The sequence below is a fragment of the Brachyhypopomus gauderio genome, chromosome 5 (assembly GCF_052324685.1).
Source record: "Brachyhypopomus gauderio isolate BG-103 chromosome 5, BGAUD_0.2, whole genome shotgun sequence".
NCBI lineage: Eukaryota > Metazoa > Chordata > Actinopteri > Gymnotiformes > Hypopomidae > Brachyhypopomus > Brachyhypopomus gauderio.
Window position 1 is genome coordinate 7,942,404 of NC_135215.1, and position 18,797 is coordinate 7,961,200.

Consider the following 18,797-nt stretch of genomic DNA (forward strand, 5'->3'; position numbering starts at 1 on the left):
TATCTATCTATCTATTTGCAAGCTGTCCTGTTTTAACAGTGAGATGATGATGTAGAACAGTGCTGTATGAATTCATGCCAGTCTCGCAAACTGCTTTGATCTGAATTGTAATTTAGCATCTTATAAACATACTAATGGTGAATTGTAAAATTCTCTCTCTCAAACACAGACACACAGTCTCAGACCCTCAAGTGGAACATACTCCACCTCAGACCCTCAAGTGGAACATACTACTAGTATGTGTGGGAGACTCATAAAACAAAAAAACGGCAGAAACGTTTCAGTGGACACACCACAACTGCAGAGCTGAAAGCTAAACACAGCGTCACACAGACCGCAGGCGTAGGCGAGACTGAAACAGTGAGGGCAGCAATGGTTTTGGTTTGCATTTAGTGTATGAAGCGGGTTTGTCATTCTGCAGTTTCTGGTAACATTATTGAATCGGAGAAACCAGAAGAGAGGCAGCTTGTTTTCAGGAGACATAAATTGTGAAGGATTAGGTACTTCTTACTCATTCCTTAAATTCACAGGGGGAGGGAGGTGGCCTCTGGGTCACGTGCTTGCACACACACGTGCGTGTGTGTGTGTGTGGTCCTCAGACTCTATTAAGGCAGCCATGTTACACAGGCCTTTTAAGGAGGTGTTGGTTGGGAAGACAGTAATGCAAACCAAGCTCAACTCATTCTTTTTTGCATGATATCTGGTACAGTAAACTGAAGGTTTAATCAGACGATCTGTGGGTGTTCCTCAGTGTCTCCGCCCATTTTGCCAATGATGACACTACTGGTGCCAGGGGCTTACACAGGAGAATAAATCAGTTTAATTAGAGCGGCAGGACTCTGTAACTACCTGGACAGAGAACGGCCTTACCCTTTTGTTTTGAATTGTGATTTTAGAACTTGTACAGCATATACAAATCTCTTATTTTGTTGCTGTTCTGTTGTAAAAGTGTAGGCTGGTGTAATGAGCGGGTGGGAGTATACTTCCATCACGGACACTGCAGAGGAATTTCTCATTTGGGCCTAACTTGGAGGAAACAAACCCAAAAACGTGTGTAAACTGGACTGTGTGCAGTTTTCTTAGTGAAATGATACACTAAATGTTTATTTTAGGGAGAATAAACATGTCAACTGTGTAGCATGTCACTATGTAATTACTACTGGGGTAAACAGGATCACCTCCACGTCGCAGGTGAACGACACCAAGGGGCCTCTGTCCACGCTAGAGTCTAAGAGAAGAGCAATCTGACACTGCTGTTAGTTTAAAAACACTTACATAAACAGATTTATGCTTCATAGTTCGATGCTATGGCCAGGTGAGGCTGTGACTAATTGATTAGTCCATAATTTATCTTGTGAATATATTGTGAAATTAGCATTTTTGCGGTCTTTGCAAATCAACCGAAATACATTTCCTATTCAAAGTATTTTTTTTTGTTTGCTAATTAGACCAATTACAGGCATGATGATAATAGAACATGTCAAATCATAAACTGTAAGCTGGTACGGACGACAGATTGTTTTGACGCTGCTACAAGGCGCATTGATGAGGGAGGGAGGACACGTTTGTCTTCTCCCCCTTCACCCAGGGTCTCCCCCTGTGCATGCCAGACCCCCCACTCCCTCCACAACAACCCCCATGGACAAAAACGTAACGGACGTGTGTACGGGGTGTTGGACGCTCCACACGGAGCCCTAAGCCGATCCGTTCTCGTAGTGAAACTCCAGTTTGGGTTTCCATCGTGAGCTGGGCCTGGGTCTGGGCGGCGCCAGCAGGCTGGGGATCAAGTTACACAATCTCAAGACTTTTCGACACAAGTTTTTTTTTTCAGCATCTGAAAAGTGGGGGATGGTGAGGACATTATGTAGGTACTTTTGATTATACTTACATTATGTAGGTACTTTACATTATGTAGGACGATTTTGAGGAATAACGTTTTTGAGAAGGTCTAAAGGGCTTTCTACATGTGCGCTTTGGTCAAGGAGGAGTGTGGAGTAAAGATGAACACACCGCAGTTCGGGCCAGGAGCGGAACACCAGAAAACTTTTGCCCCGCACGGAAAGACTGTTGTGCGTTATCGGCTCTGATCTGAACACTGGACCGAACATCTCACCAAGTCATGTTTGTATATTTGCCGTCGGAGGTTTTGTCGCTCGTACGGTACGAGACCGCTCCGTTTTGCTCCCGCGAATAAAAACCTTTTTGTTGTACCGTTGGGTCTCCAAAATGTCGTCGGAGCGATGGCGCTGCGGTGTTGGCGGGTTCGGGGTGGTCGCGGTGTGGGCTGCAGCCGTGCTGGTGACCCAGGCGCTCATGATACCGAAGAACGAAACCGCCATCAGCGACTACTGCAAGAAACCCGCAACGTGTGAAGTGCTGAGATACAATACGTGTCTGGGTTCGACTTTACCGTACACACACACGTCCCTGGTCCTGGCCGAGGACTCACACACTCAAGAAGAAGCGTTTGAGAAGTTGACCATGTGGTCCGGTGAGCTATTATTTGTTTAATAATTAACTTTAATAATAAAGCAACATACCAGTAACGCAGTTATGCGTCGGTCAGCGTGTTTGTCATAGTTTGTAATTTACAGCGTGTTTTAAAATAAAATATAGAGTATACGGAAACACAGTTTGACTGGGTAATATTTTTGTAGTTAACAGTATTTTATAATGATTGCGCCGTCCGTTTGGGTGGATGTCCTGTTTACGATGCCTTTATAAACATGAGCACTACGTGACCGTTTCTTCTGCTCCGAGTTCGGGTCTTCAAACCCAAAGAACCAAAGAATTCAGTTCAGTATCAACTCAGTATGTTGCAAATGAACAAGACTTGAGTAAACTAACCTCACGATTACACACACAAAGTACTTGAGTACTCGCATCCATCCAAATATCCATTGTTCAGATTTTCCATGAATTACAAACTTTCTGAAAACCACGAAACAAATGCTGGTGCGCGCGCCTTTCTGACGATGCGCGTGTCCGCGGTGCCGTGTGTCGTCTCCAGGGCTCAGGAACGCGCCGCGCTGCTGGTCCGTCATTCAGCCGTTGCTGTGCGCTGTTTACATGCCCAAGTGTGAGAACGGCCGAGTCGAGCTGCCTAGTCAGCAACTGTGTCAGTCCACACGCAGACCCTGCAGCATAGTGGAGCAGGAGCGAGGCTGGCCCAACTTCCTCAAGTGTGAAGACAAGGACAAGTTCCCTGTTGGTTGCCAGGTACAACCCCCCCCCCCCCATCTTGGTGATTTTGTGGTGTGTGAGTGTGGTGTCAAAATAATGCTTTAACTAGCTTTTTCAATCAGAGCATGTCTGATTGAACCATGGATGTGATGTATTTGGACGGAAAGACAGTCATCCAGTCTTCTTTTTCCTCTTTCATTCTGAAGAATGAAGTGCAGAAGATCAGATTCAACATGTCTGGCCAGTGTGAGGCTCCTCTGGTCAAAACCGACATCCAGGCCAGCTGGTACAAGGACGTGGAAGGCTGTGGTATCCAGTGCAACAACCCTCTGTTCACGGAGGACGAGCACTCGGACATGCACGCCTACATCGCTAGCTTTGGCTCCCTCACTCTCCTCTGCACCTTCTTTACGCTGGTACGTCAACGCAACAGTGATACAGTCACACGCCCCCGCAACCTCCCCGAAACAGTGGATCAATCTTTTTTTTATTATTTTTTTTTAGAAAAAAACCCCTGAATACACACATATAAATATACACACTCTAAGATAAGTGTGTGTGATCCTCCTCTGGCTGCTGGCATGGTGTAATGGAAGGAGACACCTGTAGTGACGCCTGTAGTACAAGAAACTGTGTGTGTGTGTGTGTGTGTGTGTGTGGTGTGTGTGTGTGTGTGGTTATTCACTTCCTGCTCTCTCGTTGTCGTTCCCCCAGGCGACGTTTCTTGCCGACTGGAAGAACTCCAACCGCTATCCCGCTGTCATTCTCTTTTACGTCAACGCCTGCTTCTTCGTCGGTAGCATCGGGTGGCTTGCTCAGTTCATGGACGGAGCCCGAAAGGAGATCGTGTGCAAAAGCGACGACACCATGCGGCTCGGGGAGCCCTCGTAAGACGGAAACTGGATTAAATAAAAATGGGGGGGTGACGGCACATGGTGACAGCACGCAGAGCTGTGATGTGGTCTTTCTCCTCTGTTCAGATCCACCGAGACTCTCTCCTGTGTTATCATCTTCATCATCGTGTACTACTCCCTGATGTCAGGGGTCATCTGGTTCGTCATGCTCACCTACGCTTGGCACGCCTCTTTCAAAGCCCTGGGCACCACGCACCAACCTCTGTCTGGAAAGACTTCCTACTTCCACCTGGTCACATGGTCCATCCCTTTCGTCCTCACTGTGGCCATCCTGGCCATTGCAGAGGTATTATTCCCATTTATTTTTATTGCAGAGGTATTATTCCCATTTATTTTTATTGCAGAGGTATATTTCCCATATATTTTTATTTCAGAGGTATATTTCCCATATATTTTTATTTCAGAGGTATATATCCCATATATTTCTGCTCTTTATGGACCCTGTTCTGCTGTAGCGGCCGTGTTACCACAGTAACCAACCATGCGGTTCGTCTTCTAGGTGGACGGAGACTCTGTCAGTGGAATCTGCTTTGTTGGGTACAAGGACTACAGATACCGTGCTGGGTTTGTACTGGCGCCTATTGGAGTGGTGCTGATCGTGGGGGGCTATTTTCTGATCAGAGGTAAGATTGAAGTGACCAAACCGTTATGTGTAAACGCACAAGTTGTTTTTATGTATTATGTTATGGATTGTAAGTTTTCTGATCGGTTGTTTTTTGGGCGGTGGATTGTAAGTTGTCTGATTGGTTGTCTTTTGGGCGGTGGATTGTAAGTTGTCTGATCGGTTGTCTTTTGGGCGGTGGATTGTCAGTTGTCTGATTGGTTGTCTTTTGGGCGGTGGATTGTAGGTTGTCTGGTTGTCTTTTGGGCGGTGGATTGTAGGTTGTCTGGTTGTCTTTTGGGCGGTGGATTGTCAGTTGTCTGATTGGTTATCTTTTGGGCGGTGGATTGTCAGTTGTCTGATTGGTTGTCTTTTCGCAGGTGTCATGACGTTGTTCTCCATCAAAAGCAACCACCCTGGACTTCTCAGTGAGAAAGCAGCGAGTAAAATCAACGAGACCATGCTGAGACTTGGTAGGAGACGTCTCCAACTCCATTACACTGCTAGATAGGCACCTTTTGAAATGTGAACAGTACTAAATACTAAATACTCCCAATTCATTAATCACTCCTGGAATAAATGAATAAATAAGTAAACTGAATGAAGACTTTCTGTTGTCCTCATCCACAGGCATATTTGGCTTCCTGGCTTTTGGTTTTGTTTTAATAACTTTTGGGTGCCATTTCTACGACTTCTTCAACCAGGCCGAATGGGAAAGAAGTTTCAGGGAATATGTGCTGTAAGCTTATTTTTTACATCCATCTACATCCAAAAAACATATATTAAGAAAATGCTTTCGGACGTTGGTACCATGTTTGCCTGCTGTTCATATTTTGTGTAGAGGCTTTCACATACAGTGTGCAGACACTAAAAACCCGATTCCCAAATGTGTTTCACACAGGTGTGAAGCTAATGTGACAATAGCTCAACAGACCAAGACGGCGATCCCAGAGTGTGCCATCAAGAATAGGCCCAGTCTGCTAGTGGAGAAAATCAACCTTTTCTCCATGTTTGGCACTGGCATTGCCATGAGTACTTGGGTGTGGACCAAAGCCACAATCCTCATCTGGAGACGCACCTGGTGCAGGTGGGGTTCTCACCTCGAGCCAAAGTAGGACATGAAGGTTTTGGAAGGAGTCTGATCACAGGAGTAGATTGTACACAGCAACTCTGTTTACTGTCATACTATGAATTATGTTTGAAATTGTTAGATAAAGTGAATTAAAAAGGGCAAACAGTTTTAAAATTTGTCCTTCATCTTGAGTCTTTGACAGTGGAAGTGTGTAATCTCATTTCAGCTGTAGATAGTTTGTCATGCATTGCTAATGGAAACGTTTTGCATTGGTTATTCTCAAAAGCTAATTCAGCACTAATTTAGTTTGCAGAATTTAGTTTGGTCCTTGAAACGCAGAAGCGGTTGTGGTAATGTTTTCAGTAGTTAGGCATCTTAACATTAACTTTGATACTTCATTAGCCTAATAACTTTTTTTCCTACAATCAAAGGATCATCGGACGTAGTGATGATGAGCCAAAGCGTATTAAGAAGAGCAAAATGATAGCAAAGGCCTTCGCAAAGCGGAAGGAACTTCAGAAGGATCCTGAAAAAGAGCTGTCCTTCAGCATGCACTCAGTGTCCCATGAGGGACCTGTGGGTGAGTACAGCACCCTCTGCTGGACACGTGAATAAACACAGGTCTGCTGCAGGAAAATGCAAAATATTGAATTTTTTTTGTTGATATTGATATGTACTATTTAAATATAGTTCTAATGAAATTAGATTTCACTACTTATCAGTGAGTTTATTTATCCATGTGGGGGAAATAAGAATGGTTAGTACTCTGTTGAAAGGTTTTTGAGACATTCATGCAAGAAACTGGACTAATTGGATATCTCTGTGCTATCACTCCTCTACAGCGGGTATTAACTTTGAACTGAATGAGCCATCCGCGGAAATGTCCTCAGCGTGGGCACAGCATGTCACCAAGATGGTGGCCCGAAGAGGTGCCATCTTACCTCAGGATATCTCTGTCTCTCCGACCGGGACACCAGGTCAGTACGAAACATCTCTGGTCGCACAGTGTTGTACACTTATAAAACACACACAGTTAGGATGGCTCATCTTTGACATGTCATCTTCAATTGTGTGTCTGTACGTAGTTCCCCCGCCAGAAGAAAGAAACAAGCTGTGGATGGTGGAAGCCGAAATCTCGCCCGAGATGATGAAGAGGAAGAGGAAGAAGAAGAAGAGGAAGAAAGAGGTTCAGCCAGTAGCGTCTGCCGAAGACGGCGTGAATCCCCGCTGCAGAGAGTTCCGCCCCAGTGCCGTGCCCCGCCTCCCCAAGCTGCCGGGGCAACGCAGCCTCGTTGCTAACCCGTTGGCACAGCAACAGCAGGAGGAGACGGTCCTACCGGGCTCCTTCCCAGAATTCCGCCCTTCCTGTCCCATTCCGTTCCAGGAGAGATACGGAATGCTGGGATCACACTCTTCCGTCCAGCGGTGCAGGGAGTCTGGCTTCAACCTCCCCAACCCTCTGACACTACGTGACAGCCGTCGCGAGGGTCGGGGCCAGTTCTTCTCACCTTCCTGGACAGCTAACGGAGCGTTCCGTCATGTTGCCAAGGACTCGCTCTCGCCCCCAGGGGGCGCCAGGACCACCCTCGCGCCTCGCTCGGAGAGCAGGAGAGCGGTGATCGCACCTATCCACTCCAGGACCAACCTCATAGACGCAGAGCTGATGGATGCAGACTCTGATTTTTGACTCTCCTGAAACATAAGTGATCTGCAGTAAGACTTGTTCAAAAGTATCAGATACCCTGCACAAGCTTCTCACTGGTGGAAGGAAGTTTTAGAGGTACCAGCTATTTCCTGTGTGTTTTTGAACAGATATATGGAAGACCAACACATGAGGCTTGAGCAACAGAAATGTCCACTGGATGGCGCTCTTAAGATAAAGGACCTGCACCAAGAGAAATTGCTTGCACATCTGTTGCTTGGCAATAAAGGTTCTGATTCTGAATAACATGCATTTGGACTGGATCAGTCCCATTCTACAGTACAATAAACTTTGTCAAGATTTATTTAATGGACCACATCTCTCTTATACTCTGCCATAGTTTAGTAGTTTTGGCATAGATTTTGTGATATGTAGCACTGGTTAAAACAGACTGATTTTAGTAGCTTTGCCTTACCTGCATGGTGCTCTGTTTTTTGGACCTTGGTCATTCAGATATGTACTTGATTTAAAGAACCGACAAGCGTTTGTTAGAAAAAGAGAGTTTATTCCTATTAATATGATCACTACATTTATGATCAATTGCCTGGTGCAATGACAACCAAGTTCCCATGTTTCATTGTAGATCTAGACTGTGTAGATCTAGACTGTGTAGATCTAGCCTGTGTAGATCTAGACTGTGTAGATCTAGCCTGTGAAGGTAGATCCATGTCGTGACTATATGGAGACTGAAAATGCTAATAACAAATGTGTGTCCATGTGTATGTTTCCATTTAAACTGATTTTGTGTACAGTTTTATCAAAGTGCTATTTTTATATCTTAGTACATAGTTTTTTCCACCATTTTGTACTGTATTTTATTGTATATATTTTAATTTCACCTTGTTTTAGTTCACTTTGTATTTTGCTAGTTCTGCCCAGTTGGTTTTGTTAGGAGTTTGTAATGTAGGTGTGCTTCTTAAAGGCTTTGTTGATATCGTTTCTGGATAACCATAGTATTCGCACATTCTAGCCTGGTAACTGGTACTGTACTGTACTGGTACTCTACTGGTACTCTACTGTACTGGTACTGTGACTAGAGAAAAGCTTGAGAAAGATCACGTGTGTCGTCAGCACTCATAAACACTACCGCTGTTCTTTACCAGAACCTTTTTAGAAGAGTAACACATGTCTAGAATGATGTCCATACCAAGACAAAACATTTATACCTTCAACTATCTTCTGACGTCTGTCTAAATATCTATAGGAGAAACATCCCTATCTTGCCCTGACATGTTGGCAGGTGTCTATATAGTTTTCTGAATAATACGGTTAGTGGGGTGGAAAGAAAGAATATGAGTTGTTGAAAACTATATGATGTTTTGTTCTGTTTTTGGAATATGAACATTACATTTTGTTCTGCATGAAGTTGCATCCCCTACAACAAATAACAGGTATCGGTGTTTGGGTTCATGATCAAATCAGTAAAAATGTGAGAATGGGGAATGAGATAGATCTTATTTAAAATCTCACTCTGCTTGTGTGGCTTCTGTGTTAATGTAAAAATCTCCACACATATGAGGTATAGGTTATTAAATATAGCTATGTGATAGTGTAATCCACTGATTACAACTATGACTACATGACTAAACATATTATTCTTAACCTGCCCTATACAATTTACTGTTGAATTTAGTTTTCCTTTATCAGTATACTTTAAAAATTCAGACTGCGTTATTTTATCCATTGCTTTTTACAATAAACACCTATTTTGACATGCGTGCAGATTGTCTCTTAATGTGACAATAAACCAGAAGTTTCCAAGGTGTCAAGTCGAATGACTTACTATAAGTTGGATTGTAAAAGAAAAGCTAAATAAGAATACTTGAACTCATTGGCACGAAAATGCTGTTATTTGAAAACAGTGACTGCTCCTCATACCATCACTACAAATCCCATAATCCAGCTCGATGGCGAGCCCCGGCCGCGCGCAGTAGACATGCGCAGTAGACATGCCTTAGGAGGGACGGCGTGGTAGCGTGTGAGTGCAGGTGAGCCGCTGGATCCGCCACTCACGCCGAGCGCATCATGTCAACAGACGTGGAGAGTGTACGGAGGAGATCCGTAGCGGATAGTTCGGGTGAGTGGCGGCGTATTCACTGATCAATAACGTAAATCTTTGAAAACAAAAACGTTTTTTTTTGAAAAAAAAAAATTTAAAAAGTTAGGAATAATATTGATATAAAAACCTGTTGCATTTTTTGGCCGTGTACGACAATTGATGTAGCTACTAAATTGGAGCTGTGACTAGAAATGAAGATTTAAGAACTTGTTAATTAGATATATGAGCAGCCAAGGATGCTCAATGAACTAACGAGTCAATGTCACTTCGTAATAGAGTTAAAACATGCACAAACGTGGACACCCCTGTAACCGCAACACGGAGGCTGATACATATCGGGGGGAGATTCAACGAAAATAATGGCAGATATTTGAGGGCGCCAATCATTTAATTAATTAATTTAATTAATGTACTGATTTGAATCCGCTTTTCTCATAATAAACTCGAGCTATCTAACTCGAGTTTATCATGTCGGCCCATTTGAACAGCCGACACTGAAACTTCTCCACATTAAAACAGTGTGAGGTCGTAATCCTTAAGTGGTTAGTCCTATTTGTTCATTATTGGTAGAAGACAACAAAGCAGTGAGCAGTAATAAAATAGGATTAAATTAAAATTAAAAATGGATTGTTCAGAACAACTTGTTCGTCTTCCTAGTTTACAATTAGGCATTGTCTGTCACCAAGATGGTCCATGGTTTGATACGACTTATCTAGGCGACATTGCTTTCATCTGCCGTAGCTTTCATCAAATTAATTTTTTAAGTAATTCCCTGCTAACTCTTAAACCATTTTTAAAGTTGTTTAACAATATTGTATGCTGTTTTTGGTACTTGGAAGAATTTAAGAAGTCCCAGTACCACGTGAACACAGTGTGCTGATGTGAAACAGTGGTTGGTGTTGACCAGCTGGGGTCTCTCTCATTAGTTCACCAGCACAAAACTTGCTCTTTTGCCACAGAGCTCTGCTGACCATGAGAAACTTCTAAACCCAATACTTTTCAATTTTCCTTGACCTTCAGAACTCCTGTGGGAACATGACCCCAGAGGTCATCGCCGTAGCTCCCAGTGTGACCGGTTGTGTGTGGCCAGCAGTCACCCAGAGATGGCCGAGACCCCTTCACCCTGCACGTCTCATCATTTTGGCCACTACACTCCCAAATGCCTTCCTGTTCACAGTAAGAGGCTTTTCACACACTGCACATCTCTTTCGCCATTACTCAAACAGACGGGTGGCTGTGTTGTAGCCTGCAGTTGAAGGTGCTGTGGAGACGTGTGATAACTGCTGTATGCAGTAGTGGAGCAGATACAGTTGGTTCTTTTCCTATAGGCTTCAGCACCAGAGCTCACACCTGAAGATCGATGGAACAAGAAACCCAGCCAAAACTTGTTTAAGCCATTTATCTGGTTTAACTTGAATCTTAGATTACATGGACACACATCTTGGACGTGGCCATATGTAGTCATGTGCTTAGACTGGCATCGGACGTGTCTGAATATTGGTTCTGGTTGACCTTTGACCGCTCCGCCAGGGCACCTTGTCTGTACTGACGATGCATGGCAGGAGTTGAGCTGCAAGACCACCATCCACGCGGAGAATGAGGTGGAGGCCCACAAACTGGCCAATAACTACATGGTAGATGAACCTTCACAGCTTCTCAGTTCTTGTGTTTGTCCTTCGTTTTACTAGTAGGTGCATCCGTCCACGTGTGCTGCTGTGTGCTTTCATTGGCAGTTTGGCTTCAGAAAATGGAAGTCACACGTTACGGAGCGTCCCATGGAGGACAGGTCAGACGTGGTGAAGGAGCTGTACTCCCAGCAGAACTTCATCAAACCACACACAGGTCAGTGATAATCCATCATAGTCCCAGATCAATGATGATCCATCAGAACCCTTTAGACAACTTTAATCTCACTTATTCGTCCCCTCTAAACTGTTGTAACCTCAGGTCCACAGTTTCATATGTCTTTGTTACATTTGGTCAGTGTTCTTAATTTCCTAGAATTGTCTAGATTTTGTATGTAGTTTTTCTTCTCATTTTTTGTTGCAGGCTCACTAATCACCTTTGGAAATGTGGTCTACTCCATTCTTTTTGGCTGGTGGATTTCTTTAGCTTATGTTCTGGTAGGATTGCTAATGTTTTGCACCATCATTGGAATTCCGTACGGTACGTAGAAAACGCTTGGGGTGTTATCAGTGTTGCAGCCATTTCTTCTGCCTTAACGCATGCTGTCTGTGTTTCTATGGCAACAGGGAAACTTTGCTGGAGATTGTCAGGATATTTATTGTGGCCGTTTGGGACTGCATTGCAGAAGGTGACGTAGACAGATGTTTTAAATCGAGATTCGGAACATCGGCTTTTGCAATCCGCTGTGTAAATATTTAGTATTGGGCTTGCTCAGAACGAGGGTTATTGCTGGTTGTATTTCTTTTGTGCATCTTGAATTCAGATTTTGGAAGTTTGAAGACATCATTGCATGCCCACATTAAACAGAGCCCATGTTACCAAAACTCCAGCGTCTTCTCATCAGAGTTTCTTCTGTTTTGACTCCCAGACGAGCTCCTTGGCACGGAGGTGCTGCCTTAAGTTCCCAGACTGCGAAGCCATTCCGGAGGAAGTGGACGATGTGAAGGAGACGTCGGAGGTGAAGGAGTCAACTCCTCTGTTACGTTCCCCTCCACCCCTCATTACGGAGGCACCACCTACTGCTCCACTAGACGCTTCTTCTCCCCCGAAGAGCCAGTACTGGGTGAGACGCACGTCGCACATGTTCCCCTAATGCAAGTGTTCAGCACACATGTTTAAAATATATAAAATAATAGCATATAGCTGATAATAGCTGATCATAATAGCAAATGTCATATAGCTTCCAGCAGTGTGAAAGTGAAAACTTTCATCAGTGATTTAGTCTTTATTACAGCATGCCATAATTTTTGTGCTTTTGTACGGACATCTTCAGTTAAACATTTTAAAATTCATTTTATGAATATATTTTTAAATCTTAATTTATACCCTCTGTCAACAAGCTCTTTTTTTCCTCTCCAATGTAATAATATTCATGTATTTTGTATCACTGAACCTGTGGTCACTCAACTGCATAGTTACCTCATTTTGTCATATGGTTTTAATATCTGAGGATGCATGTCTTCTTGACCATGGCTCATTACTTCAAAGGTGTTGCAAATTAAATTCCTGCAGCTACAATCCCTGGTTGTCACTATCAATATATATATAAACTCATAGTAATTGTCTTTTCTCGGATGCTTGTTTGAATAATTCTTCAGCAACCTGCTGTGTTATCCTCAGCTGTGTGGTTCCCAGCTGATCTCAGAGGAACACGTTACCCCCTCATCCTCTATTTTATTTTTCCTGCTCTGCTGTACTTTTATTCAACACTTTAAAATTGCCTTTTTGTGAGGCAATAGTAAATCTAGGTAGCTTCTTTATCTGGAATTATGACGTACAGTAAACGCTGTATTGAACCCACCACTGCACCATAAGTTAAATGTGTGAGAATGGTCTGCGTTCCTTTATTAGGAAGATGGATATCTGAGAGTACGTTACATTCTTCCATCCTGATCGACCTGTCGAAGCACGGACATTTTTGCTCACTTTGTCACTTTTGGTTTATTTCTACGACCCTCCAACCTTAGCCCAGGTGAAGCCCGCCATCACATATGTGATTCCAGTGCTACCTCCTCCAGTAACAGATTTACGATGAGACATGACCTGGCCTTTAATCTAAGCAAACATTTAGTTCAAGAATTAGTCTACATTGAGCTGGTCTAGGCTGCGTAAGGGAATTGGGAGAAGAGACCACCCCAGTTTCACCAGGGCCTCCCTGTTCAGTACAGGATCCAGGTTATGGGTCTTTAATGTGTTTTTAAAGCTCTCATTGGACCAGCCCTTGTCTACATCATTGACTTGCTCTAACCTTACGCCATTCTGAGGTCTCCGAGATCTTCAGGCCTTAATTTTCCCACAGTCTGGAGGCTGACTGCTTTTCCACATTTAAATATTAAGAATCTTGACATTATAAAATGGAGACGTAAATTACACTATTCTTTTAGAATAGTCACTGATTTACTCATTTATTTGAGTAGTTCTTTGGTTTACTCATTAATTTGTTCTTGATCAATCTAGTTTATTTTTCTTGTCCTGACTGACACTTCACTGCTCTTTATGTGCAATTCTTTGCTGAACCGCTGCTGTATTTAAATGTGCTTAACGTTTACTTGTGTCCTGTGTTGAGTAATCATGCATGCAGCTTTATTCTTTATGCTGATCTTTAATGATTTAATTTGACTAACGAACCCAAAAACGTGCTGACGTGTTTGCCCCCCGGTGTGCAGTGGCGTGTGAGTACCTACGTGTGGCTGCTCCTGGGGTACCCCCCTGTGGCCCTGCTGCACGTCCTCACCTGCTTCCTCTCCTGGATGACCGTGTTTGGTATCCCCGTGGCCAAGATGAACGCCAGGATCCTCAGTACCATCCTCCTGTTGCCCCCCGAGGAGATCCACTTCCGCACGCAGCTGAAAGTGAGCGCTCTCTCGCTCTCTCTCTCGCTCTCTCTCTCGCTCTCTCTCTCGCTCTCTCTCTCGCTCTCTCTCTCGCTCTCTCTCTCGCTCTCTCTCTCGCTCTCTCGCTCTCTCTCTCGCTCTCTCTGCCTCTCTCTCTCTCTCTCACTCGCTCCCTCTCTCTCTCTCTCTCGCTCTCTCTCTCCTCCTCTCTGCGCCGGCGTTTTGTGTTTGTCAGCTTTGGGAACTGAGGGCCATCAGTGAATGTGATGTTTCACCCAGTAGCTTATTCCAGACGCCATGACCGAGCCAGTCATCTCCATAACCTCATTTCTCCTGAGATCTTTGATGAAAGTTTGATCCTGCTCTTTTGCTCCTCAGGCTCAGAGCTGTGAGACCAGAGTTCTCCTGTGCTGTTATCGTGCCTTCAACAGGTACTACTACAAATACCAGGTGGATGGAATCAACGTTTTCGCCGTCAGTATCCTTTGCTGAACTGGTCACTTCACACTCTTGTTTGCAAATGCTCGGAGCCCACAAACTATGTTAATGTACACTAATATGATTTTAGATAAGTTTTTGTGACTTAAAGTGCTCAAGGTAATCTTAATAAGAGACGTCCCACATTTTCATTATATATTTTATCATATACATGTAATTAAGTTCTCCTTGTATATAATTATTCATAGAATGGTAAATGTATGGTAATTGTGGTGTGTTGGGTGCTGATCAGTGGTTGAAGCCCTTAAAGTCTCATTTCATCAGACCTGCTGGTCCTGGTCATTGTTACATTGGTGACTGGCTACGTGGACCACGACAATTCTTTTGTCAGCTCTGAGGTGAAGTTCGCCACCGCTGTGACCTCTATCATTCCCCTGTCGTACTACATCGGCATGGGCATAGCGAGGTAAGACAGGTCGCCCACTCGCGCACCCCCCCTGCCCATCTCACGCCGCCCCCCCCACCCCCCGCTGCCCGTCTCAGCCTCTGCTCTGCGGGCACCGTGTTCAGCCCTGAGCTGTTTAAACTCCTCTTTTGATCTTGTGTCTTCTAAACTCGTCTTTTGCCGCACGCTGCCAGCATCTCTGCTCAGAGCAACTTTGCGGTGGGAGCGGTTGTGAACGCCACGTTCGGCTCCATCACAGAGCTGACCTTCTACCTCACGGCCCTCCTGCAAGGCCGGCGTTCTGGAACCAAGTGCCTGGTGGAGATCGTTAAAGCCGCCCTCACCGGGACCCTGTTGGGCTGCATCCTCTTTGTCCCGGTATCCATAGATGAGTTTGCACTAGACGCACATTTAAATGTTTTATTTCTGCCCCCCCCAAGCCCCCCCCCAGGCACCAAATACTTCATACTGTCCCTTCATTGTCATGCTTGTTTAGTCGCTCAGCTGGTTGTCACTGTCTTCGCAGGGTCTCTGCATGGTCATTGGTGGCTGTAAACACAGTGAACAACGATTCAACAGCAGATCTGCTGGGGTTAGCTCCGCCCTCCTCTTCATCTCCGTAGGAGGTGGGACTGACCTCTCACACAAACCTGTATACATGTTCGGGTTCTCGGGTTGACGGTCCATGTGTAGCTCGGCTCCTCGTGTAGATCGTGGTTGAAGTTTGATGTGTCGGTGGTGGCGTGTGGCTCGCTGGGGTTTAGCTGCGTGTTTTTCTGACGTGTGTGGTTTCCCAGGTGTGTTCGCCCCCACCCTCTTCTCCAAGGCCTACGGGAGTCTGGTGTGTGAGAACTGCAGTATTCCGTCTGGGAACAAAAGTGGCCCCTTCACCTGCGCCGCCTGCCACTACGACCTGGTGTGTGATTGGATGTGTCAAACCGTGAGGACACGCGGTATTGTTAGCAGAGGAATCTGCTGTGCGGTGGTATGAGTGACTCTGCATGTGACGTCTACCCTGTCCTGCCTCCCTCTCTCCTGCAGAGTGAGAATAACATCTCGCTGTTTCAGAGTCACATCGAGTGAGTAGTCACGCACGTTGTGAATAATGAACACGTGAACGTCGGATGTGTGCATGACTTGATTCTCGGTCTTGGTGATGTCACAGGCCCCTGGTGTACACAGTCTCTCTGCTTCTTCCTGCTGCGTACCTCATTGGCCTGGTCTTCACGCTCAAGACCCACTCTCACATCTACGACTTCCACATCAGCAACGGCCATGGCCATGGTGCGTGTCCACAAGGAGGTGCTGTTTTTCACCTGTGTGTTTCCCATAGTAGTTCACTATAAGGTGTGGAACAGTAGCCATGTCGCATAACATGCAGAAATGAAAGGAGTCCCTTTGTTAATGTAACACACATTTTTCATGACCTTTTTGAAATACGATTCAAATCTGAATAAGTCTGAATTGGCTACTGAGTTGTGCTCCCTCTAGTGGTGATGCGCCTTCAGTGCAGGATGATTTTCCAAAGAATAAACCTTGCAGTGCTTTTCCACACGGGCCTGTGTGTTGGGCTTGTCGAAATGAACCGTGACATCCAATCACAGTCGTGGAACGTGTCGTTTCCAGTCAGGGCCTGAAGCCTGCCTGATCAATAGCAGGTTATCGCTAATGTAGCAGAGTCATGCTTTGACATCTCCAGCAGACTTCAAAATGGGGAAATCCGGATGAATTTTCCATTTGCCTCACTTAAACTAATACTGCTGCTGTTGAAAGGATGTGTGCTTCAGTCGTAATGTTGCCCACCACTAGATGAAACACTGCATTTATTCTGTCAATAGAATAATAGTCATGCTTAGGGACTCACGCCGGCCTAATTTAATCGATGCTACACTCGGTAATTGATTAGCTGACCTGGGTTCAGTTAATTTGGTCCCCTGCCCTAGTGGAAATATACAACTGGGTGGTTGATTTAATTTAATTCTACCACTAATTCTACTATTGTAGAAGCTGTTAGGATGGATGGGTGACCTCAGACACGGGGAAATCTAGCCTGTTACGTGTTCACATTTGTGACTTACTGCATGGGGAAAATGATTTGCAGTATTTACTTTAGATTTCATTCTTGTTTTTGATTGTATTTTGAAATGGCAGGAAAAATCCATTTTGAAAATTGAATACTGCCCCACTTTGAATTTTAATGTCTGCAAAAATACAGTGGAATACGGTCACCTTCATACTCTGTTAAAAAGCAATAACAGATTTCACAAAGGTAGCGCTTGTATAAATCTGCTTTGACTGATGGAAAATGTTCTAAACAAATACAATCCAGTTTGATTTAATTTGCCTTTTATTTGCTGCCTGTGAGTGGCACAGTGATTCACGCTCAAGGTGAGGATTCTTCCTTTTGATTTATGTTTCAGTTCTTTTTAACCAAATAGATTTGAGCATGAGGTATGTGTTTCCTTGAGCATTACTGTGAATCTTCTAGTTCAGTGCTCGTCTGTTAAATGTAGCTGGAATCTGCAATCTTTACATGTTTTGTTTGTTTTGTGTTTTTTTACTTTTGTGTCGGTGTGGTGACCTGCAGTGATAAGTCACCATAATCCCGTGGTCCACTGGTCCAGATGGAGGGCTCTGGTGGTTCTGATCGTGGCCACGATGCTGACGGCGGTGTGTGCAGACCTGGCAACGGAACACATCAAACCAATCATCTCCAGTGGCTGCGTCTCGCAGGTCCGTCCCGCTACCCGTTCACACTGGCCACGCCCACCCGAGAGTCCTGGTGGCACAGCACAGCTGCAGACGCCTCCTTAAAGTGTGTAACCTGCACATTCAGAGGTGTGTGTGTCTGTGTGTGTATTACAGTATTTTATTGGAGTAACTGTGCTGGCTATGGTTCCTGAGATCCCAGAGATTGTAAACGGGATTCAGTTTGCCCTTCAGAACAACATCAGTTTAAGGTCAGAGCTCTTCTTTTGTTAACTGTTTTTCCTCTAGATGGCAACTTGAATCCTTTTTGAATAACTTTTGAAATTTCATCATCTAGCCTTGAAGTTGGAAACTGTCTTGCTGTGCAAGTCTGTATGCTTCAGATTCCACTCTTGATCTTGTTCAATGCTGTTTATGTAAGTAATGGCGTGTGAGAGAGCGTGATGGTGTGTTCTACATGCGCGAGGAGGAGCCGTGCCACTGAATGCCTTCACCTTCTCTCCAGGATGTCGGGTTTGTCCTCATCTTCAGCGACTTGCACCTGTGGGCCAGCATCTTCAGCGTCATCCTGGTCAATTACATCTTTATGGATGGAAAGTGTGATTACTTCCAGGGTATGGTATGGTATGGTGTGGGTGTGTGTTTTGTGTCTTCTCAGCTGGCTGAAGTGTGTGTTTCTCCGCAGGCACGGCTCTGGTGGTCGTTTACCTCATCCTCCTGGCCTTGTACTTCTTCGCACCATCCCCCATCGGCTGCTGACGGTCCTCGCGCCATGTTTTCTATTCACAAATCTGTTAACAGTGTAGTGTAAGCCCCTCCTCCCTCAGGCATGTGTGTAGTGTAAGCCCCGCCTCCCCTTGAGGCTCGTGGTTGTGGTGCAAGCCCCTCCTCCCTGAGGTGTGTGTGTGGTGCAAGCCCCTCCTCCCCCTGGGTTTAGTTAACAGAGCACTTTGGGTGACTTTCCCTTTTGTACAAAAGCTGTTTAGCTGGGGTGCTGCTTTCACCGAGTGAACTTTGTTATACATAGAATTTACATATGTATGTATGTGTATATATATATATATATATATACAGGCACTGTAATGTCAAATCTGTGAAAATGTCTGAATATTACTGTAAGATTCATGTGATCAATAAAAGAAAAACATTTAACA

The 18,797-nt window shown here is 44.7% G+C and overlaps 2 protein-coding genes across 2 annotated transcripts; both read left to right on the forward strand.

Moving 5' to 3' along the window:
• Positions 1-1,787: 1,787 nt before the first annotated feature.
• smo (smoothened, frizzled class receptor) lies at positions 1,788-9,184 on the forward strand. The gene is made up of 12 exons (XM_077005333.1): positions 1,788-2,491; positions 3,011-3,219; positions 3,390-3,599; positions 3,898-4,070; positions 4,164-4,383; positions 4,597-4,720; positions 5,079-5,171; positions 5,329-5,437; positions 5,600-5,785; positions 6,202-6,350; positions 6,613-6,747; positions 6,856-9,184. The coding sequence occupies exons 1-12, from the start codon at positions 2,227-2,229 to the stop codon at positions 7,455-7,457; spliced, it is 2,475 nt and encodes an 824-aa protein (XP_076861448.1). The 5' UTR covers positions 1,788-2,226; the 3' UTR covers positions 7,458-9,184.
• A 225-nt stretch (positions 9,185-9,409) lies between these two features.
• Positions 9,410-18,777, forward strand: cax1 (cation/H+ exchanger protein 1). The gene is made up of 20 exons (XM_077005336.1): positions 9,410-9,549; positions 10,552-10,707; positions 11,062-11,165; positions 11,265-11,373; positions 11,581-11,697; positions 11,784-11,845; positions 12,086-12,280; positions 13,884-14,069; positions 14,430-14,529; positions 14,814-14,955; positions 15,129-15,312; positions 15,461-15,560; positions 15,732-15,850; positions 15,976-16,013; positions 16,100-16,218; positions 17,522-17,667; positions 17,800-17,894; positions 17,981-18,059; positions 18,149-18,257; positions 18,329-18,777. The coding sequence occupies exons 1-20, from the start codon at positions 9,498-9,500 to the stop codon at positions 18,400-18,402; spliced, it is 2,286 nt and encodes a 761-aa protein (XP_076861451.1). The 5' UTR covers positions 9,410-9,497; the 3' UTR covers positions 18,403-18,777.
• The last annotated feature ends 20 nt before the right edge of the window (positions 18,778-18,797 follow it).